At 45.9% G+C, this 23036-nt stretch overlaps 1 protein-coding gene across 1 annotated transcript in view; it reads left to right on the top strand.

Annotated features, from left to right (window-relative positions):
• Positions 1-23036, top strand: part of LOC144502066 (uncharacterized) — a 112461-nt gene that overhangs the window by 79353 nt on the left and 10072 nt on the right. The window contains exons 32-44 of the mRNA XM_078226073.1: positions 4-146; positions 1873-2057; positions 3006-3280; positions 3862-4078; positions 5140-5320; positions 7079-7208; positions 8663-8737; positions 8986-9168; positions 10590-10840; positions 16861-17006; positions 17670-17757; positions 20348-20468; positions 22832-22963. Coding sequence (XP_078082199.1) covers positions 4-146; positions 1873-2057; positions 3006-3280; positions 3862-4078; positions 5140-5320; positions 7079-7208; positions 8663-8737; positions 8986-9168; positions 10590-10840; positions 16861-17006; positions 17670-17757; positions 20348-20468; positions 22832-22963 — 2127 coding nt within the window. The remainder of the gene's footprint in view (positions 1-3; positions 147-1872; positions 2058-3005; positions 3281-3861; positions 4079-5139; positions 5321-7078; positions 7209-8662; positions 8738-8985; positions 9169-10589; positions 10841-16860; positions 17007-17669; positions 17758-20347; positions 20469-22831; positions 22964-23036) is intronic.

Here is a 23036-nt window from a genome sequence, read left to right as displayed (position 1 = left end):
CAGGTGTAGACTGGGTGCTATTGGATCCCTGTTACCTAAGGACAGATCACAATTCTGAAGGATGGAGGACATTTTTCCAGTCCCTTGGCATACGGGATCTGTTTATTTTTCAAAAGAAAAAATGTACTTTCACCAAACAAGAACTGGTTAGTTAAACAAATCTTCTTAAACAAATCTTCTTCAACAAATCTTCGTTTATGTGCGTGATGTGGTAGCTGATATTTACAGCACAGAAGCAGGCCATTCACCCCAACCACATTGTGCCAGTGTTTATGTCCCACACACAACGTCTCGCACCTTCCTTCATCTCACCCTGTCCAATTGGACTGCTCTTGTAGATGTTTATGAGTTGCCACCCCTTTGCGATATTCAATCAGCTCTTGCGATAACCTAGACAATAAAACTACCACCCAGTGACATAATGACCAGATAGTCCCAGGCTCAACCTCTAGTCTGTCGCACTTTAGTTTATTGACAGGCAGAGGAGTCATGACGTTTCTGGAATAAAACGTGGGTGAGAAAGGGTTCCTTTTCCCAATTGCTATTAACTAATTCTCTCTGGAGACAGACCCTGCAGGGCAGCAACATTAGCCATGATGTTCTATAAATAATCAGCTCCCTCCAGGACAGCAAGGTGGCACAGTAATTAGCACTGTTGCCTCACAGTGCCAGGGACCCAGGTTCAATTCCGGCCTTGGGTCACTGTGTGCGGTTTGCATGTTCTCCCTGTGTCTGCGTGGTTTCCTCCGGGTGCTCCAGTTTCCTCTCTCGTTCCAAAGATGCACAGGTTCGGTGGATTGACTCTTAGTGTCAGTGGGATTAACGGGATTACAGGGATAGGGCCTGGGTGGGATTGTTGTCAGTGCAGACTCAATGGGCTGAATGGCCTCCTTCTGCACTGTAGGGATTCTAGGATTCCTGTCAGAACCATAATAGAACTAATCGATGTCTGTTAAACTGCACCCAGCAGCCAGAGTGGTGAAACGAAGGGAAAGAAACTTGCAGCGACACAATTGTCCTTGTGCTGCCAAATAAACTATCAAAAGCCCCAATTAGTCGAGCCCAGTACCCCATTTGTCCAATCCATTGTGCCCTAAGAAGGTGGCAGCACTGTTGAATGATGGTGCTTCCACTTCATAGTCAGAAAATCCTCAGATATTTCCCGGTCAGTAAAGGAACACGCGGCCACGTCAGAATGCTGCATGCAACTTAGAAGTTTTAGTTCCCCATGGTTTGCTACTTTTGCCCTTCTCAGTAGTAACTGCTGCAGTGCTGAGAGGTGTTGTCGGAGTATGATTGATAAGTTATTGCAGTGCATCCTACAAACAGTGTATCAAGCAGCCAATGCGCAGATTACAGACAGGGTGGATACGGAGTTCGATTCCGGGACAATAATCAAGCGGAATGCTTTGTGCTGAAAAATATTGAACTTTTTGATTGTTATGATGTACTTGATGAAGCAACTGATGAACATTCCATTATACTTCTGACTGGGGACTCGTAGCTGCTGAGACTCTGAAGGATGAACAGGTGGGCACTGAGCCATTGGTCTGGTGATCAGTAAACCCCAAGATCCTGACATTTGTCAACTCCATTTATTCCACTGGGAATGAGAGGCAGAACGTTGGGTTTCTTCTTGGAAGATTTGTCTGATCTAATACCCTGAATGTAAATATCAGAGCAACCAAAGGCCACCGTTTAACTACAGGATGAAATTGCCCTTTCAGCTGTATTGCCTCTTATGAAGGTCCTTTGAGTTTTGTTGACTACTTTTGCTCGTCGACACTCCTCGTCTGTTTAGGCTACAGCTGGGTCATATTGATGGTTTTTATAAATTTTAAGCTTAATGTGGTTTTTTAAATATGTTTTTAGGCATCTAGCCCTTGGGCACCTGTCCATGAGTTTTGGCCTGGTACAGCAGATGATGCGTATATCGTGGAAGATTATATCTGTGAAGAACTTCACAGCCTCTTAACCACAGAGGGTCTGTCTGATCAGGTGAAGCAAAGTCAGAGGGTCAACTTACTAAAGCTTCTTGACAGAAACTGGGACTCTGGGTAAGTTAACTGAAAATATCATTCGATATTAATGTCACGAGTTTGATTTTTTTTCTCTCTCCCTTCTTCTTTCCTCTTTTTTCTGCCCCTTCCACCACACAAGGTTGGAAGGTGTTGATAAAACAACCTGTTTCCAGTTTAGGGACATGCAGAATTGCAAGTTGAATTTTGCTACACCTTCAGGAAACCATTCTCCTCGACACCTCAATAAACCAGTGTGTGACTGCACTGTAAAGTTGCATGCATTAAAAACTATGTTCTTCCTGATATTAGAGGAAGTCACAAACCTTGTATGTTAGCCTGCTGAGAACCACAGTATATTTCTGTGCAAAAATCAAGGATAATTTGCCCATTCACTCATTACATCAAGTCTAGGGCACAGAAACAAGCCATTTGGCCCAACCAGTCTATGCCAGCGTTTATGATTTACATGAGTCTCCTCCCAGCTCCCTTCACCTAACCCCATCAATCTAACCTTCCATTCCTTCCTTCTGTACTTCTCTAGATTCCCCTTAAATGGATCTATGATTTTTTCCATTGTGTGCCCACTTGTTAACAAATTCCGCTTATCTGGAATGAAGTTGGTGAATAAGTAATAGAGCGGGGGTTTCCCATCTCTGATCCTGAGAAGATTTTTGGCTCTTAGTTATGTTATCATGAAAGAACTAAGTAACCGTTGGGCTGTTCCTGAAGTATAAGAGAGTTGGCCCTCTATGCAGCTGTAGAGTATGTGTTGGTAGTTGGCTTGGAGTAGCCCTCGAAAATGCCTGGAAGCAGCTCCATAACTCATCTATTCTGCTGGGGACACTAAGGATAGAAATAACTATTTTAAAGAAGACCCTCTTTCCTAAACTAATCAAGAATAATAATGGTGGGGGAGGCATGGCTAGCTTGAACAATGAAACATTTTCAATACTCTAAGCAGCTTATCTTTCTTCTTTGTTCCAGGTGTAGATTGTCTCAGTATTGCACAGCTAAAGTCTTCGACAGCCAGGACAAAGTGCTAAAGAATGATATTAGTTCTTCATTCGCAATTTATCTTACAACTTTATCATGGTTGCCTGCTGATAGTCCAGCTTTGGATGGTCATGGATTCTGCATAGCCTACCTGCGCCCTACTGAGGTGTACCTGAGATCAAAGGATTTATTGGCGCTATTAGCTGACCGTGTCAGCTACGTCAGTTGTGATCTTCTTGAGAAGAGCACTTTTGCTGCTTTCACTGGTAAGTGCAAATAGAAAATCTCTCTCTGTTCCCTCAGAACATTTGAAAGGGGTTGTGGTTGTGTTCTTCTGATTGATTCGTATGTAACTGATCCACCGAGGCAAGAAGCTGCCAGGCACAAGTCCTGACTGGCGTTAGGTCAGGTGACCTTGGGTGGAGAAACACCTTTCTGATCTTGGGTAGAAAGTCAGCCAAGGATCTAGTTGTCAATTGGTTGTTCAGTGTTCTTGTGGGAAAGCGCACTTGTGTGGAATAAAATAAAAACAAAATATGTTGGAAAAACTCAGCAAGTCCGGTAGCGTCTGTGGAGAGAGAAACAGAGTTAACGTTCTCCTTAAGAGTCACATTGGGCTGAAAACGTTAACTCTGTTTCTCTCCACACACGCTGCCAGACCTACAGAGCCATTCCAGCATTCTCTGTTTTTATTTCTGATTTCCAGCATCCGCAGTGTTTATTTTTTATTTTAGTGCTTGTGTAGAAATCTGGTTGCTCTTCTGCTCAGAGCAGACATTTCTAACCTTCATGGGGATGTGAGGCTGTCTGTCGTGTGGATCCTGTTGGTAATCTCTACTATTCTCAGGTATTAAGACCTCCATATCCGTGGAAACGATGATCAACCACTTCAAATCGTGGTGTGTGAAGACACCTCCAAGTGAATCTGGTGATTTGGAAGGTGCAGAATTTCGGACGTACGCAGACCACATACACAGGGTCTATACGTACTTGGCAATGAACTGCAATCAGGGTCAGCTGAAGGAGTTCTTTGAGCGTTTTCCAGCCGTGTTCGTACCGACCAGGTATCTGCAACCCTCTCAGTTTTCACATGGCAGCGGGGTAGGAAAGCTGAAGGAATGTCAGTATGCTGATGGAGCTTTTTGTCCACATGGAGCTTCTGCTTTTGCCTTTGATTTGCACATCTCATTCACTGTTCCTTTTTGGGTTTTCCTTGCTAATGGGTTCACAGGGTGTTTGAACTTTCCTCCTCCTAACTCTTGCTGCCTTTTCCCTCGCGTTGTATTTCTGAGAACATGTTTTACTATGAATATGAGTGCCTTGCTCCAACCACGTGTCTTCAGTCGGAAACTCCCCTGATGATCAGTGCAGCATGCTCCATTCCTGGGGATGTTTTGGGGGAGTGTGCAAGGACGGGGGGGGGGGGGGGGGGGGGGGGGGGGGGGGGGCATGTTTACATTTCCAGCTTGCGTTCGAATTCTCCCAGATGGCGAGGGAGAGGTGATAACAGGATCCCTGGGGCTATTGAGGGTTTGGCAGCAAATTAGTAGGTAGGTCACTCACATCTCGTGCACTTTCTTTAGAAGGGGTCTCCTGCGACAATGTCTGAGAGAGTTGGAAAATTGTTGGCTTGAGTCTCCTCCAGACTCTCAAGCACAGAGTGTGTGCTGACACTCTGGTACATTACTGAGGGAACCGTCTTTCAGATCAGATTTTAAACTAAAGCCCCATCAACTCTCCAGTGGTTGTAAAAGATCCTATGGCATATTTGGGGGAAGTGTTGGGAGGCTGTCCTCTGTGTCCTGGCCAATCTCTCAAAGGTAATCAATAAAAGATGATTAACTGATAATTATCTCTTTTGTGTGGGAATTTGTGCATGTTTTGTCTGCTGCATTTTTAACATTACATCAGTTCGTCATTGGCTGCAAAGCTGTTGAAGACATCTTGGGCTTGTGGAAGGTGGTTCCATTGACCCGATGATTTGTTTTGAGGGCACTTACCCAAGGGCCTATTTTGTGGGAAGCAGCTAGCTTTAAAGGGCAAGAAAGTAATGTGCGAAAGTTTGTACTTTTAGTGATGTAAAGCTTTGGACAATTTGAAATAAATGTTCAATTTTCTTTTGAAGCAATGAATTGATCTGTACTGGAAAATTCTACTATCAGAAGGATGTGTGCTGGAGCGATCCAACTAGAATGTTCCAGCGATATAAATCTCTAATTCAGGACACAAATGGATCTTTCCAGGAACCTCACCTGCTTGCTCCTTTCTATGCTCAGTGGGATGATATGAAAGAACTGTTTCTGAAGGTATATCTAAAACCAGTTGTCACAATCTGTGTTCACCTCTGCCTTTGTTGTAAGTTCAATGGCCTCGAAGTTAGGATGTGCAGTCGATATAGAATGTGTGGGCGTGGGGGGCTTAGAACAATCCTTGTTCTAATGTTGGCTCTAGGCCCCTTACTATTGGATCAGGTGTGACACAACAGCCCTTCCACAGTGCATGGATTAAAGTGGGGTTAGGGTGGTGTCGAATCATAGAATCTATACAGTGCAGAAAGAGGCCATTCAGCCCATTGGGTCTATACCAACTCTCTGACAGAGCATCTCACCCAGGCACTATCTTTGTAACCCCACGTATTTACCCTGATAATTCCTCCTAACTTACACATCTTGAGACACTACGGGGCAATTTAGCATGGCCAATTCACCTAACCCCCACATCTTTGAACTGTGGGAGGAAACCGGAGCATCCAGAGGAAACCCACGCAGACACGGGGAGAGCGTGCGAACTCCACACAGACAATGACCTGAGGCCGGAATTGAACTCAGGTCCCTGGCGCTGTGAGGCAGCAGCGCTAACCACTGTGCCACCGTGCCCCCAAATATGGAGGTCTCATTACCTGAGAAAGGTAGAGATTACCACACATGATCGACAGGACAGACAGCATCACATTCCCCATGAAGGTTAGAAATGTCTGTTTTGAGCACAAGAGCATCATATCAAATTATTTTACATTTAGTATCACAACAAAGCACTTTTCAGGTCGGGTAAAACTGTGTAAGGGGCGGGGGGGGGGGGGGGGGGGGACATGAGCCACAGGCTCTGGGGTGAATGGAGTGTAGATGGTGGAGGTGGGGGGACTGGGAGTGAGTGTTGGCTGTTGGCAGTCAGAGTGGGAGTTAGGAGGATCGGAACCAGGAGCCTGGGCACTTGGGAGAGGAATCTGGTTTGGGATTGATGGTTAAAGTGGAAGGATTGGGGATTAGGAGCGGCAACCTGAAACTAGATTAGAAACCATTGGATCAAATTCCACTCGCATGAAATTATATTTTGTGAACTGGCCCAGTTCAATCACCCTAACTGGTAATTGAACTGGTAAACTGGTCATTAAAAAGCCACTTATCCTGCAGGGAAGAGGCTTCACACTCTGAGTTTATACAACTAACAGTCCATTGCTGCTCGTGGCAACTAGGAATCAGCACTAAACAGAGCCCTGCTATTGCTGCCCTTAATTACAATGCAAAATAATATAAATAGAAATTACTGGAGTCTGAAATTAAAGCAGTAAATACTGGAAAAGTGCAGCAGGTTAGGGAAGATCCAGAGATTAATATTTCACAACTGTGAAAGCTTAAAATTTAACAGTTTTTAAGTACAGAGATAGGGGTGTGAAAGTAATAAGATGGAAGGCAGGTATACTTTAATTGATAAAATGGATGAAGGCAAAAGGAATGTTAACAGGAGGAGAAAAGAAATGAAAGTTGGGTCTTGACGAGGTGTAAATGGCAGCGGCAGAACTATCACTTAGACCTACCGTCTGAGAAAAAGGGAGCAGCGGTTACGATCTGCAGTTGTTGATTCATTAAAAAGAATAATTCCTCCAGTCACCGTGTACGTGGTCATTATTCCCACCCCAGAGCTCTGCCACTGGACTCTCAGCAGCAGCACGGAGAAATGTTGCCCAGTTTTGTGTTTCTCCTGTGAGTTTGGTACTTTACCTGTTGTGAAGTTAATCGCCGTCAAGAACCTATGTTTGGAATTGAATGTATTTATTTCAATGACAGACTCTGAAGAATATTGAGAAAATACCCTCCATGAAGCACTATGTAAATCTGCTCGTGCTGATGTGCAGTAAGGTCTCGTTTCCCAGCAGTGAAATCCTACAGGATGTGTCTGTGATTTATGCAGTTCTAGGTAAGTGGTTTTGTGGAATCTCAAGTTTACTTTAAGCTGGTTTTTCTCACATAGAAACATCCACCCAGCCATTTATAAAAATAATATTTGTGATCATGACATAATCTGTATTTTGCCTGGCATTGTATTGCATTCCAAGATAAATCTGACCTTTTGCAGGGTAGCCTGAATCCCTACACTCTTGTACAAGAGCTCATAGAATCTCTACAGTGCAGAAGGAGGCCATTCGGTCCATTGTGCCTGCACAGACCACAATCCCACCCAGGCCCATCCCCTGCCCTATTCCCGTAACCTAACAGATTTGCCCTGCCAATCCCCCTGACACTAAGGGGCAACTTAGCATGGCCAATTCACTCTAACTCTCAACTTTGGAATGTGGGATGAAACAGGAGCACCCCGGAGGAAACCCACACAGACATGGGGAGAATGTGCAGCCTCCATACAGACAGTCACCCTAGGCCGGAATTGAACCTGGGTCCCTGGCGCTGAGAGGCAGCAGTGCTAACCACTGTGCCACAACACAGTAGTTATCCTCAAGCCCCTCCCAAATCAAATTGAAAGGGGATCAAATCCTTCTAGGTTGGACTAAGCCAGCTGAGAACAGGGCCCACAGTTAAGTATCTCTACAGCAAAAAGTTAAACCAAAATAGAGGGGAGACCATTAACATGAAGCTTCATTTTGCTGAAACAGCTAGGTGGCATTGCATAATCTTTACCTAAGTTACTTCCTCCCCTCCACTTGGTTACTCTTTTTCAACAAAACAACTTCTAGTTACAACTTGTGTTTCAAGAACACCTTTAGTAAAGCATCCCTAGATGTTTCACAAGAGCAATTATCAAACAAGATTTTAGACTAAACCATGCAAGGAGATATATGGGCAGATGACCTAAAGCTTGGTCAAAGAGAGAGGTTTTGGGAGTGTCTTAAAGGAGACGGGGAAGGTGGCAAGGGAGTAAATTTAAGGAAGGAATTTCAGAACTTTGGGACCTTGGTGTCAGAATGAACAGTTGTCAACAATTAAAATAGAGTTGATGATGTTCGAGGTCAGAATTAGAGAAGCACAAATACCTCTGAGTGCCGTGGAGCTAGAGGAGATGATACTGATAGGGAAGGGTGTGGGCTGTGGAGCTAGAGGAGATACAGTGATAGGGAGGGATGAGGACTGACAGGAATTTGGAAACACGGGTGAAAATTTGAAAATGGAGGTGTTGCTATCGGGGTGCCAATGTAGGTGAGCAAGTACATGTGTGAACATGTTGATGGTGAATGGACTTGATGCAAGTTTGGACATGGATTGCAGGCTGCTGGATGACTTCAAGTTTACAATGGAAAGACCATAGGATGTTGACTACACAATAGTAAAAAGGGGGATTGAATGTAAAGCAGGCATGCAGGTAAAGAACCAGCTACCCATTATCACCAAAATCAATAACTGAATTTTTTGTCCCCACAGCTGAGAAATGCAAGAAATATAATGATTATGATGACTCGTGGGAGCCAAAACCTGGCTATTGCTCAACACTTAAAGGTGAGGATTGTATAAAACATTAACTCTGCTTCTCTCTCTCTGGCTGCTGCTAACTTTTTTCCACTTTTGTTCCTGTGTTATGCGATGAGCATGAACTGGAGGGAGAGCAGATATATTCCACCATTCCATTGGATATTAGAGAACTAAATGTTGTCCCACCAAACCTTGATTATTTTATCCTTACTCTAGTGTCAATTTGAGTATCATTAAGACCCCTTCTGGTAACTTCTTCTTGTCTGTGTCAATAGGAATGGTAAAGGATGAGCGAGTGTTTCCAGCCAAAGATAATCGCTGGGTGTCCATGGCCAACAACCCTGTCATCCCAGACAACAAGCACCTGGAGCGGATTTTTAAAGCACACTCCCTGTGCTTGCTCAATCTACCTGCTGCAGAGAGGACTTTTTCCAAAACAAAGGCCAAGAACAAGCAAGGTAACTCTGACCGCCTTCTTACTTCACCGTTGTATTTCTGTCTTTGCTGCTGACATTTGTGAGGTTTCTCTGGTTGATCTTTGAGAACAGAAATAGTGCCAAGGCCCCTGGGGTCTGTTCACTGGAAGTGACCCAATGGATGTGGTGGGGCACACAGCCACGTATGACAAGAACTGTGCTTTACACCAAGATGTTTAGAAATTGGGGGTGGGGAGGTTGCTGTGGGGAATCTGGGTCCAAAAGTGCCTAGCAATACAAGTAGGAATTTCTCCACATCGATAGGGAATAATAACGCCTGCAGCATTGTCTGAAAAGTCCTTCGCCACCCACCTACTCTCTTTCAATACATATATTGGGCAAAATAGCCCCGTTGCGGCAGGGGTGGGTCTGTGAAATGCTCCGAGTCATTCCAAACGCTGGAGGGAGGGGCTGTAAAATTCTTCCCATTGCTTCTATAAGGTGGTCGGCATTTCCCCTTCAGTGTCTGGGACCTGCACAAGTGTTAACAAGACTAATCAGCAGTAGTGTTGGGAATCATTTTAAACTGCGGGGAAACTCCAAACAGAGTTTGATAGAATAGTCTTGGGCGGTAAAGGAAATTGGAAGAGACCTGCTTCTGGACAAAGACAGGAGCTGAGAAACACCTTAATTGAACATTGAGTTTTCTGGGTCCGTGGTGTTGCACTATGATTGGTTCAGTGCTCAGCGGGTCTAATTATTATACAGGCAGCTCGGACTTGCTGGCTCCTAAAAACCACGTTGTAAGGTGAAGCGTCTTAAGTCGGAGCCTATTTTTCCGATAGGAACAATGGTAAAAATGGAAGATTGGTTCCTGGAACAAGGCTGAAAATCGCTCCTGGGGCGGCCAGCAGTGTTAAATGCTCTCGGCTCTTGTCCTGTTAAGTTGTTAAGGCGATTGTTGAAGTCTCCACGCCTTAGTGCAAGTTCCTCAGTTAGTGTGGGGGCTATAATGAAGCTATTGTATCACTTCCAGTTGCCTATTCAATCTTCAGCTTCGACAGTGGGTCTGAGTGCATGTTAAATAAAACATTGGGGAGGCAGTGGTGTCGAGGTAGTGTCACTGGACTTGTAATCTAAGTAAGAAGTCTCACAACACCAGGTTAAAGTCCAACAGGTTTATTTGGTAGCAAATACCATAAGCTTTTGGAGCAGCGCTCCGAAAGCTTATGGTATTTGCTACCAAATAAACCTGTTGGACTTTAACCTGGTGTTGTGAGACTTCTTACTGTGCCCACCCCAGTCCAACGCCGGCATCTCCACATCTTGTAATCTAACCCAGAGACCCAGGATAATGCTCTGGGGTTTCAGGTTCAAATCCTGCCACAGCAGATGGTGACATTTGAATTCAATGAAAGTATTTGGAGTTCCTGTATGTAATCAGTAACCATCTCTTTCATTAGAATTACAATTTAATGAGGAAGATCGTAACTTGTTTTTTGACATCTGTGGGGTGGAGCGACTCTCTAATTGCATCACGGTGGAAGCTCAGACCGAGGATTACAGACGCTGTCCACAAGTCCAAAACTTTATCCATTTGCTGGCTCCATTTATCCAGAGATGGTTCTTTCACCGCGATGACTTCAGTCATGTTTATGAAGAACTACAGGAAAATGGCATTGCAGTGAGCCTTAAATCAATGACCTTTATACAGGTAAATATTCTGTTTATTAAAACTACATACAATGAACCCGACCTGTAATGTTTTAATGTGGCGTGAGAGTTCCCTTTTCACCATTCTCATTTAGACACAAACCGCGCCCACTTTGCAGAGTTAGTCACCTGTTTCTTTAAAGGGTGCTGATGGCCCAGACACCAGGAGAATTCCCTGCGCTTTGAATTGTGCCATAGGATATTTTGCATCTGCTTTGATAGGCCCTTGGAAATTTTAGTCTAACATCTCTTCAAAGAGTGACATCTCTAACCATAGAAATCATCATAGAATCCCTACAGTGCAGAAGGAGGCCACTCGGCCCATCGAGTCTGCACCGACCACAGTCCCACCCAGGCCCTACCCCCACATCTTTACCCGCTAACCCCTCTAACCTACGCATCTCAGGACACTAAGGGGCAATTTTAAAAATGGCCAATCAACCTAACCCGCACATCTTTGGACTGTGGGAGGAAACCGGAGCACCCGGAGGAAACCCACGCAGACACGAGGAGAATGTGCAAACTCCACACAGACAGTGACCCAAGCCGGGAATCGAACCCTGGTCCCTGGAGCTGTGAAGCAGCAGTGCTAACCACTGTGCTACCGTGCAAAGTGCCAGTCTAGGTATGTGATGAAGTCTTGACGTGGGAGCCAAACCCACACCTACTGATTGAGGTGAAAGTACCAACAACTGAGTCAAGCTAGCACTTGCATTCCTCTGTCATTGTTGCTTTTTCTGCTATAGTCATTGATGGAAATTATTCCCAGAAAATGAATCCATCTTTCCAGAACAATCCTAGTGTTGTAAATCTGGCTGTTTCTATCTGCATCGTGGTTTAACCCTCAATGCCTCCTTGTCCACGTAGTAGTTTTGTTCTAGAGATGGGAACTGATGCTGCTAATGTTAAATAATTGGAAATGAAACATCTCAAATCATCATCAAATCGCAGAATTGTTATGGTGCAGAAGGAGGCCATTCAGCCCATCATGTCTGAACCAGCTCTTTGAAGGTGGCGTGGTGCCACAGTGGTTAGCACTGCTGCCGCACCGTGCCAGGAACCCGGGTTTGACTCTAGCCTCGGGTCACTGTCTGTGTGGAGTTTGCAGGTTCTCCCCGTGTCTGCGTGAGTTTCCTCCGGGTGCTCCGGTTTCCTCCCACAGTCCAAAGATGTGCGGGTTAGGTGGATTACAAAGAACAGTACAGCACAGGAAACAGGCCCTTCGGCCCTCCAAGCCTGTGCCGCTCCTTGGTCCAACTGGACCAATCGTTTGTATCCCTCCATTCCCAGGCTGCTCATGTGACTATCCAGGTAAGTCTTAAACGATGTCAGCGTGCCTGCCTCCACCACCCTACTTGGCAGCGCATTCCAGGCCCCCACCACCCTCTGTGTAAAAAAACATCCCTCTGATATCGGAGTTATACTTGGCCCCTCTCACCTTGAGCCCGTGACCCCTCGTGAACGTCACTTCTGATCTGGGAAAAAGCTTCCCACCGTTCACCCTATCTATCCCCTTCATAATCTTATACACCTCTATTAGAGGTTGCCCAAACTAAATTTGCGGGGTTTTAGGGACAGGATGGGGGAGTGGGCCTGGGGAAAATGCTCTTACGGAGGGTCAGTGCAGACTCATTGGGCTGAATGCCGGCCTCCTGCACTGTAGGGATTCTATGGATTATGATTTAGTGCCATTCCCCTGCGATTTCCCCTGCGATTTCCCCATACCCCTGCACACTATTTCTCATATAATCTCGTAAGTAATCTAGTAATGCCGCCTTGAATGCCTCAAATCTGCCTTCACCACATTCCAGGCAATGCATTTCAGATCCAAAACACTGTCTGCGTTAAAAAGATTTTCTCTCATCACAGTTGCTTCTTGTTGGGATGTTATTTGGCGGGGAGGGTGAAGTGACGCGAGGAAGGCATCTGCAGAACCCCAATTGTGAATTCAAATGTTTTCTCAGACATCCAAAGCTGTAAACTCGTAAATTATCTCCTAATTATCATTCACACATCTAATGCTGGACTTTATCTAAGTAATGTGAATATATAGTAAGTTCATAAGATATAGGAGTAGAATTAGGCCATTTGGCCCATCGAGTCTGCTCCGCCATTCGATCATGGCTGATATGCTCCTCGTCCCCATTTTCCTGCCTTCTCCCATAACCCTTCAACCCATTACCAATTAAAAATCTCTCCAACTCCTCCTTAAATTTACTCACTGTCCCAGCACCCACCGCACTTTGGGGTAGCGAATTCCACAGATTCACAACCCTTTGGGAGAAGTAGTTTCTCTTCAACTCTGTTTTAAATTTGCTACCCCTTATCCTAAGGCCTATGACCTCTCGTCCTAGAATTCCCCACAGGAGGAAGCATCCACTCCACGTCTACTTTATCCATACCTTTTATCATCTTGAATACCTCAATTTGACCTCCCCTCATTCTTCTAAATTCCAGAGAGTATCGGCCTAAACTGTTCAATCTCTCTTCATACGACAAACCCCTCATCTCTGGAATCAATCTAGTGAACCTCCTCTGAACTGCCTCCAATACCACTACATCTTTCCTCAAATACAGAGACCAAAACTGTGCACAATACTCCAGGTGCGGCCTCATCAATGTCTTGCATAATTGCAGCAATACTTCCTCACCTTTATATTCTATTCCTTTAGCTATAAATGCCAACATTCCATTTGCTTTCTTTATTATCTGCTGTACCTGCATGTACAGTAAGAACCCTTTGGCAAATACCTTTCTGGATAGATTCTGGTTGTCTTATATGGCTGTTTGGTAAGTTTCATTTTCCCATTAGATACAAACAGACCATTTGAAACCTTGGAATGAAGCAAATTCCGTAAGGCACCTGTTGTCACATTGGCCCAGGTCTGGTGAGAGTTTCACCCTCCTCACCTTGCAGTTGTGACCATCTTTACTGGGCATTCCCAGTGTGGAGGAGACTGTCCAACTCCGCAGTCACATTGAGGGATTTCCATAAACATACAGACAGGAAACAAAGAAACAGGAAAATAAAATCACTTCTAAAATGTTTCTGTTCGAGCAGATTAAAAATTGGTTTATCCACACGGGAGAAAGGCAGCAGATAAAATATTCTGACAAACCTTCTTCTGAAAAAAAATCTTTATATATGCTAATTACAACATTATTTTTTCAGCATCAGTTCTACTGTTCATCAAATTTTATTAATAACACAGAATCCCTAAGTTTAAGTTTTTTTAAGTTTATTTATTAGTGTCAGATGTACGCTTTTATTAACACCGCAATGAGGTTACTGTGAAAATCCCCTAGTCGCCATGCACTGTTGCCTGTTCGGGTACACTGAGGGAGAATTTAGCATGGCCAATGCACCTAACCAGCAGATCTTTCGGACTGTGGGAGGAAACTGGAGCACCCGGAGGAAACCCACACAGACACTGGGAGAACATTGTTGTTCAATGCCAAGTTCCCCCATAATTGTACCAGGGGTAACTTGGCGGTTTCTAGTGTTGATGTAGGAGTGGGAATGTTGGAATTTCCTGTGATTGCCAGCACAGTGGGGAGGTCACAGAGCAGTCTGTGTCAGCGTCCTGAATAACGGACCACAGTTCCAGGATTTCTGTGCAAACCCAACACGCTGAAGTGGTGGTCAGTTTCCGGGGAGTAATAACCTCCCAGCCAAATCCAACCCATTGACACTGTAATGGAATATGAGCTGAGAGCTCTGTGCACAGTGATGGTGGACACAGTAAGAAGTCTCACAACACCAGGTTAACACCAGATGGAGTGGAAATCTGACGAAGGAGCAGCGCTCCGAAAGCTTATGGTATTTGCTACCAAATAAACCTGTTGGACTTTAACCTGGTGTTGTGAGACTTCTTACTGTGTTTACCCCAGTCCAACGCCGGCATCGCCACATCATGACAGTGATGGTGCACAGGATTGGATGGTGTCATTCTGTCATTTCCAATCCTGATTGGATAACTTCACTCCTTCTTGCACCTTGAATAACAACAACCTGCATTTATATAGCATTTTTAAACAGTCACAAAGTCAATTAACATCACGGGTTGTGTTTTAGCAGTTTCAGCCTAATTTTGAGATCATAGAATCAGAATCCCTACAGTGCAGAAGGAGGCCATTCGGCCCATCGAGTCGGCACCGACCACAATCCCACCCAGGCCCTATCCCCCTTGGAGATAATGCTAAGCCATCACATCAACTGGATTCTGCCCCTCATGATTTATATGGAGCAGTCGAGAATGCCCTTCAGAAATAGGAGTCAAGGTGCATTAAGGAGACCTTTTACTGTCCCTAGAATCATAGAAACCCTATAGTGCAGAAGGAGACCATTCTAGCTCGCTTTAAATGCTGCAGCTTTGCTACTAAGCTTCATAGCATTACTGAGTTTCAAAGCATGCGGATCCTTTCTCCCCTTACATCCCCGTGGAAAAACTGTCTCAGTAATTATGTTGGAAGAGGTTTAACCACAGCAAGATTGTGTCAAAGGAGCCTGCAGCTGGCTAAAAGACTACACATGACCAAAGGTTGTCGCTAGATGGCAGTAGATTGTAATTCATTCTGAATGCCTCACTATTAGAGCAGAGCAACGAGTAAATACATTTGAGAAAATCCATTGAGAAAAGCAGCAGTAAGAAGCTGTGAGGCTGGGATGTAAGCAAAGAGTTTTGGCTTCCATCACATGTTAGTGTTAAGTGAAAATGACTTGGGGAATGGGGAGGAACACTCCAATCACCCAGTTACAAATGAGGTTAAAGATTTGCTAAGCTTTTCATACAGGTATTTATCAGGGTTTGCTACCTTCTGGACCTCTGTCAAAGTGCATCTGGAGAGCATTAGAGAGGCGGTATCCTTTGAGGAGTGGTGACCTTGCTGTCTAGATGTGTATTACTTCCCTGCAGGGGTTTATTCAGCCAATCCCAGATTTGACCCCTGGCCTGTACTAGGTTAGTTAATACATTGAGCAATGTTAGGGGCACTGCTCTTGGCTCTAGGTTAGGGAGGAAGAAAATAAATCACCCATTCAGAAACCATATCAAATAAGGGGTAAAATTCTTAAAGGAATGCAGGAGCAGAGGGAGCTGGGTGTAAATGTACATAGATCATGGAGGGTGGCAGGACAGGTGGAGAGAGCAGTAAATAAAGCACATAGTATCCTGGGTTTTATTAATAGGAGCACAGAATACAAAAGCAAGGAGGTTATGCTGAACTTGTACAGACACTAGTGGTACCTCAGCTGGAATATCGTTCTGGGCCAAACAGTAGGAAGGACGTGAACGCATTGGAGAGAGTGCAGAAGAGGTTTACAAGAATGGTTCCAGGGATGAGAAACTTCAGTTATGAGGATAGATTGGAGAGCTTGGGACTGTTCTCCTTGGAGAGAAGAAGCTTAAGATGAGGTTTGATAGAGATGTTCAAAATCATGAGGGAGCTGGACAGAGTTGATGGGGAGAAACTTTTCTTGCTCATAAAAGGATCAAGAATGAGAGGGCACAGATTTAAAGTGATTTATAAAAGAAATAAATGTGATGTGAAGCGCAAGTTTTCACACAGCGCATGGTTGGGTCTGGGATGCTCTTCCTGGGAGTGTGGTCGAGGCAGGTTCAATCCAGGCTGAGACACATCGGAGAACTTCCTCGTGTGTAGTAAAATTATAAATATGTTTGCACACATCACAGAAAATGTTGGTTCTTTCTTGGGGAAGCTTTATATTTAACCACGTGATACCCTCAACACTGGCACTGAGTACTGAAAATGCAGAGATCAACACCTGGTTTTAGGCTCCAAGATTGGGGGGGGGGCATTTGGAGACAGAGTTAATGAGAGTGTCCCACGGATGGAGAGCCATCATCCAGTTGAGTGGCAGAACAAGGTCGACGGGTTGAATGGCCTACTCCAGTTCCTGTATTACCCTGACTGGTTGTGAGATGAGCTGGAGGAGGAGGAGTAGTTGAGAATCCAGACTGACGCTTATGGCTTTTTTTCAATGTTTTTCTGCCTCCCCAGGTTGGCAAGTTGTATCTCCACTATGAACTAACTTTACCCAATACACCCCCTGTGTTTGAGAGCGAGGACATAGTTTGTCACTTAAAAGATGAGAAGGATTTCTATATCCAGAAGGATCACATCACTTCACGCACAGATATCTGCAGGTAAACATTGGATCGTTCCATGGTTGTAATTTTCTCAATTATTCTCTGGATTCAAGGGTTGTAATTTTACTTGAAACAATTTGAACCATTCGTTCATTAGATGTAGAGTAAAAGAAAGTCTTGCATTTTTATGGTGCCTTTTATACCCTGAGGAAGTTTCAAAGTGTTTCACAGCCAATGAAGTATTGTTTAAATATAGTCACTCCTGTAATACAAGAAATGCAGCAACCAATTTGTGCACAGCAAGCTCCCACAAACAATAATAACGATAATGAGCAGATAATCTGTGTTTTGGTAATGTTATTTGAGGGATAAATTTTAGCTAGGACACTGGGACAAACTCTTCAAACTAGTGGCCAATGGGGTCTTTATGTTCACTCTGAGGCGGTGGGGGCACACGGGATTTTGGGTTAATGTCCCATCTGAAAGATAGCAGCTGCAACGGTGGAGCGCTCCCTCAGTGTTGCACTGATATATCCGTCTCCCCTTGGAGTGGGAGTTCCCCCTTTGCATGAACAGACGGAGTTTGCCAGTTTGCAGGAGAGTGATGGAACGGCTGACAGATATGGCACCTCAAATTCCTGACCTCGGCTCTAATTTGTGAGGTGTAAAACATTACTCATTTTTCCTTAAGTGTCACTTTTAATTCTTTTGTCTTTCCAGGGAATTAGTAAAGCTGTTTAGTGCTGGGGATAAAGACCTGGAAAAGGAACTAGAACGCTTCCTACAGAGTCTCATCTCTTACCTTGAGGTATTTATTTCTGTGTTCACACGGTGTGTGGAATAACCTTAAGAACCAATCGAGAAATGCTGATCTGATGCAGCGTTTGGTGGTGTTTAGTGTTGTTAAAGCTGTGATCTCTCCCAATGTTACTGAGGGTTCCAGGTTGGAACCGGGTGTCCGAAGGCTGGGCATTCGGTTTAACTCCTGCATGGTTTTAAATAGGAGTTATAGAACTACAATCCAAAAGGCTTCACTCTGAGTGTGTAACATGGAGTTCAGCTAATTATTTAAAACAAAACTTCATTTCTATGCATTTCAGCCCACTCCCTTGAAAGCTGGAGAGAGAAATCTTTTGCAAATGATCATTATGATTTCCTTGGTGAGGATATAGAATCCCTACAGTGCAGAAGGAGGCCGTTTGGCACATCAAGTCTGCAGCGTCCACAATCCCACCCAGGCTCTATCCTTGCAACCCCGCATATTTACCCTGCTAATCTCCCTGACACTAAGGGACAATTTATCATGGCCAATCCGCCTAACCTGCACATCCTTGGAGTGTGGAAGGAAACCCATGCAGACACACAGAGAGAACGTGCAGATTCCACACAGACTGACCCATGCCAGAATCAAACCTGGGTCCCAGGTCCCTGGCGCTATGAGGCAGCAGTGCTAACCACTGTGCCACCGCGAGACCAGACTTTAACCTGGTCTCAACACCAGGTTAAGGTCCAACAGGTTTATTTGGTTGCACGAGCTTTCAGAGCACTGCTCCTTCCTCAGGTAATCATCATAGTTGGACTGGAAAATACTCAGCACATCAGGCAGTGTCTGAGGAGATCAGGCAGTGTCTGAGGAGATCAGGCAGTGTCTGAGGAGATCAGGCAGTGTCTGAGGAGATCAGGCAGTGTCTGAGGAGATCAGGCAGTGTCTGAGGAGATCAGGCAGTGTCTGAGGAGATCAGGCAGTGTCTGAGGAGATCAGGCAGTGTCTGAGGAGATCAGGCAGTGTCTGAGGAGATCAGGCAGTGTCTGAGGAGATCAGGCAGTGTCTGAGGAGATCAGGCAGTGTCTGAGGAGATCAGGCAGTGTCTGAGGAGATCAGGCAGTGTCTGAGGAGATCAGGCAGTGTCTGAGGAGATCAGGCAGTGTCTGAGGAGATCAGGCAGTGTCTGAGGAGATCAGGCAGTGTCTGAGGAGATCAGGCAGTGTCTGAGGAGATCAGGCAGTGTCTGAGGAGATCAGGCAGTGTCTGAGGAGATCAGGCAGTGTCTGAGGAGATCAGGCAGTGTCTGAGGAGATCAGGCAGTGTCTGAGGAGATCAGGCAGTGTCTGAGGAGATCAGGCAGTGTCTGAGGAGATCAGGCAGTGTCTGAGGAGATCAGGCAGTGTCTGAGGAGATCAGGCAGTGTCTGAGGAGATCAGGCAGTGTCTGAGGAGATCAGGCAGTGTCTGAGGAGATCAGGCAGTGTCTGAGGAGATCAGGCAGTGTCTGAGGAGATCAGGCAGTGTCTGAGGAGATCAGGCAGTGTCTGAGGAGATCAGGCAGTGTCTGAGGAGATCAGGCAGTGTCTGAGGAGATCAGGCAGTGTCTGAGGAGATCAGGCAGTGTCTGAGGAGATCAGGCAGTGTCTGAGGAGATCAGGCAGTGTCTGAGGAGATCAGGCAGTGTCTGAGGAGATCAGGCAGTGTCTGAGGAGATCAGGCAGTGTCTGAGGAGATCAGGCAGTGTCTGAGGAGATCAGGCAGTGTCTGAGGAGATCAGGCAGTGTCTGAGGAGATCAGGCAGTGTCTGAGGAGATCAGGCAGTGTCCGAGGAGATCAGGCAGTGTCTGAGGAGGGAGAAACAGAGTTGAGGTTTGAGGTCAATGATTCTTTGTCAGGAATATTTCTCTTCTCTTCAGGGCCATTCTGGTGGGTGATGCTCATCAGCTTCAGTAGGTGGAGATCCGTTCAGCTTTGGGACTTTGACTAAGATTTCCTGTGTGAATTCTTCTCACGAAGCTGCCTTTGGAATTTAGTCTGCTGGTGGGATCACTAACTTCCCCAGGGAAGCCTGGGTACTGGCAGAGGGGCTCAGCATGAACGCTGATCCATTGCTCCAAACAAGTGCCTGGTCTCAAAAGCCAATCCAGCAGCTTCCTGGTTTCAACCTTCCAGGAAAGAGTGGTCCATCCTCAACAGGTTCAGGAGTGGTCCCTGTTTGGCCAACCTCCAGAGGTGAGGCATTAGTGCCAGCCCCCTATGTGCCTGTGGGAGAGAGAAAACTCTGCAACACCTCATAGAAGAGTGTCCAATCCCCAGACTCAGCGGAGGCCTATCCGCACTCAACACAGCAGGACCGGAACTAACTGCTTGGCTTAGGGACTTCCTACTGGCTAAATAAATAAAGAGTGGAAGTCCTGCAGGAATGTGTGGCCAGTGAAGGCTGATCTGACCCAGTACGGAATAGGTTGGCCACAGCACAACCTAATGCAGGTGTAAACCAATTGTTGCTGTGAACTGGATAACAGTGATTGTATCCGAATCCCCGGCACGCTCCCTCTGAGACTCAGTTGCTCTTTGGACACCCGACACTTGTGATGCTTTGCCTTGATTTTTAAATCTCTTCCCTTTCCCAGGATGCAGGCGCACTGAAGAAGTTTTTGAAGATGCAGGGTGTGGGAGAATTGCCGGAAGTTGAAGAAAAGTGGGAAGTTCCCAAGGCTTTGGAGATGAGACCAGAGCCACCACGGCTCCCAGGTACTGGACAAGGGCAGACCTCAGATAGTCGTGCTGTTTTCTGTCTGATGATCACAGTGCCTGTTAAATGCTGCAAGTGAATATAGAGTCTATGGGTGGGATTTTCCAACCACACTCACCCCAAAACCAGAAAACCCCGCCCAAAGTCAATGGACCTTTGCATGGTCCGCCGTCCGCCCGCTACGATTCCCGTGTCGGGTGGGACGGGAAATTCCCCCCCTCCTTGTATATCGAGTTTGAAAGCAGCATGGTGACACACTGATTAGTACTGCTTGGGGCTCACTGTCTGTGTAGAGTTCGCATGTTTTCCCCGTGTCTGCGTGGGTTTCCTCCTGGGTGCTCCAGTTTTCTCCCACACTCCAAAAGACGTGCTGGTTAGGGTGCATTGCCCGTGCTAAATTCTCCCTCAGTGTACCCGAACAGGCGCCGGAGTGTAGCAACTAGGGGTATTTTCACAGTAACTTCATTGGAGTGTGAATGTAAGCCCACTTGTGACACTAATAAATAAAATTATAATAATGTGGTAGTAATTTAATCAGTTTTATACAGTCTAAACAACTTGCATAGACTATAAAACAAAACAAAACAAAAGACAACTAGCCCTGGATCAAGTCCAGAACCTTTGGCTGGGTGTCTATTTTATTGATTAAGCCCAGGTAGAGTGCCTTGGAATGTTTTCTTACATTAACACTGTGATCTAAACTTGCTATTGTTTCAGGAAATCTTCAGATTTTGCAAGTATATTGTGGTACTGATGGGAAATGAATGAAACTCTGAGGAGAGCAGTTAGACTAGCGCTAAAACCCATCTGGTTCACTAATGTCCTTTAGGGAAGGAAATCTGCCGTCCTTACCCGGTCTGGCCCACATGTGACTCCAGAGCCACAGCAATGTGGTCGACTCGCAACTGCCCTCTGATCGGTTGTAACAATCGTTGCAAAGTCTCAACAAAGAGCGTGGACGGCAGCGATTCAAGAACGCAGCTCACCGCCACCTTCTCAAGGGCAACTAGGGATGGACAACAAATGCTGGCCAGCCAGCGACACCCATGTCCCACAAATGAATAAAAAATAAATAAAATCACTGTCAGGAACTGGTTCTACACCAGTGAAGGGTGGCTGTCGCAGCCAACAACACTCAATCCACTAATGAATCTTCAGGGGGTTGAAATTAGCTCACTAAATGTTCTACCATCCTGCAGCCGTTGCTAGGAGATTTGTGATTCCAGCTCTTGGGGTATTGTCCCCTTACTGGAGGGAGGGGGGATGACTGGGTGACAGCACCTTGTTCCTAATTGCTGGGTGTCCATAGCCTCTGAGATCTGGAATTAAACACAGCAGAAGCATTGAATGTGACTTAGTTACTTGCTCAGCCACACCATGTTTCGGCAACACGAGCTGCTTTAGTTTTACCCAGAGCATATTCATAGAATCCCGACAGTGCAGAAGGAGGCCATTCAGCCCATCGACCGCACTGACCACAATCCCACCCAGGCCCTATTACCGCAACCCCTGTATTTACCCTTGCTCATCCTCCTGACACTAAGGGGCAATTTAGTATGTCCGATCCACCTAACCCGCTGCGGGACTGTGGGAGGAAACCGGAGCACCCGGAGGAAACCCACACAGACACGGGGAGAATGTGCAAACTCTGCACAGACAGTGACCCGAGGCCGGAATTGAATCCGGGTCCCTGGCACTGTGAGGCAGCAATGCTAACCACTGTGCCACCGTGCCGCCCATTCGGGACACCCGGAGGAAACCCGGTGTGGGTTTCCTCCGGGTGCTCCGGTTTCCTCCCACAGTCCAAAGATGTGCGGGTTAGGTTGATTGGCCATGCTAAAATTGCCCCTTAGTGTCCTGGGATGCGTAGATTAGAGGGATTAGTGGGTAAAATATGTAGGGATATGGGGGTAGGGCCTGGGTGGGATTGTGGTCGGTGCAGACTCGATGGGCCGAATGGCCTCTTTCTGTACCGTGGGGTTTCTATGATTCACTGATGAGTAGAGACTTCATCCTTGTCAGCTGTACAACTGAAAAGCGTGATGCTTGTGACTCTTTACCGCGCAGTGAGTTTCCCCGCCCAGCTAACCAGCAAATTAGAGGAAGATCCCTGCCGGGCTACAGGGAGACCCTTGGAGACCCCGCCGGGTTGTGGGTAGACCCCGCCGGGTTGTGGGTAGACCCCGCCGGGTTGTGGGTAGACCCCGCCGGGTTGCAGGGAGACCCCCGGGTTACTACTCCATCATTTGTCAGGCTGCCCAGTTGATGTGCAACAGCAGAAAAGAGTGAGGTTTCAGTGAAAACTTGCAGACTGTAAATGTTATGTGATCATTTTCTTCAATTCTTTTTACATATTACGCAGTGATTTCAGTACAAGACCAAAATGTATACAGCAGGAATCAGGAGAGCAAAGACAACAAAACTGATGGAGAGAAGCTACTGGCAAGCTGGCCTCCCAAGTCATCGCTTCATGGACCCACAGAGGGAACATCCAGTAAGAAATATCTCTGCTCGTGTAGCTGCAAGGAGGGGGGAAGAATGAGAGTAATAACCCGTCATATACAAGA

Source organism: Mustelus asterias, chromosome 12 (assembly GCF_964213995.1).
Source record: "Mustelus asterias chromosome 12, sMusAst1.hap1.1, whole genome shotgun sequence".
Lineage (NCBI taxonomy): Eukaryota > Metazoa > Chordata > Chondrichthyes > Carcharhiniformes > Triakidae > Mustelus > Mustelus asterias.
The sequence above is the reverse complement of the archived record's forward strand: the minus strand, read 5'-3'. Positions and strand labels throughout refer to the sequence as shown.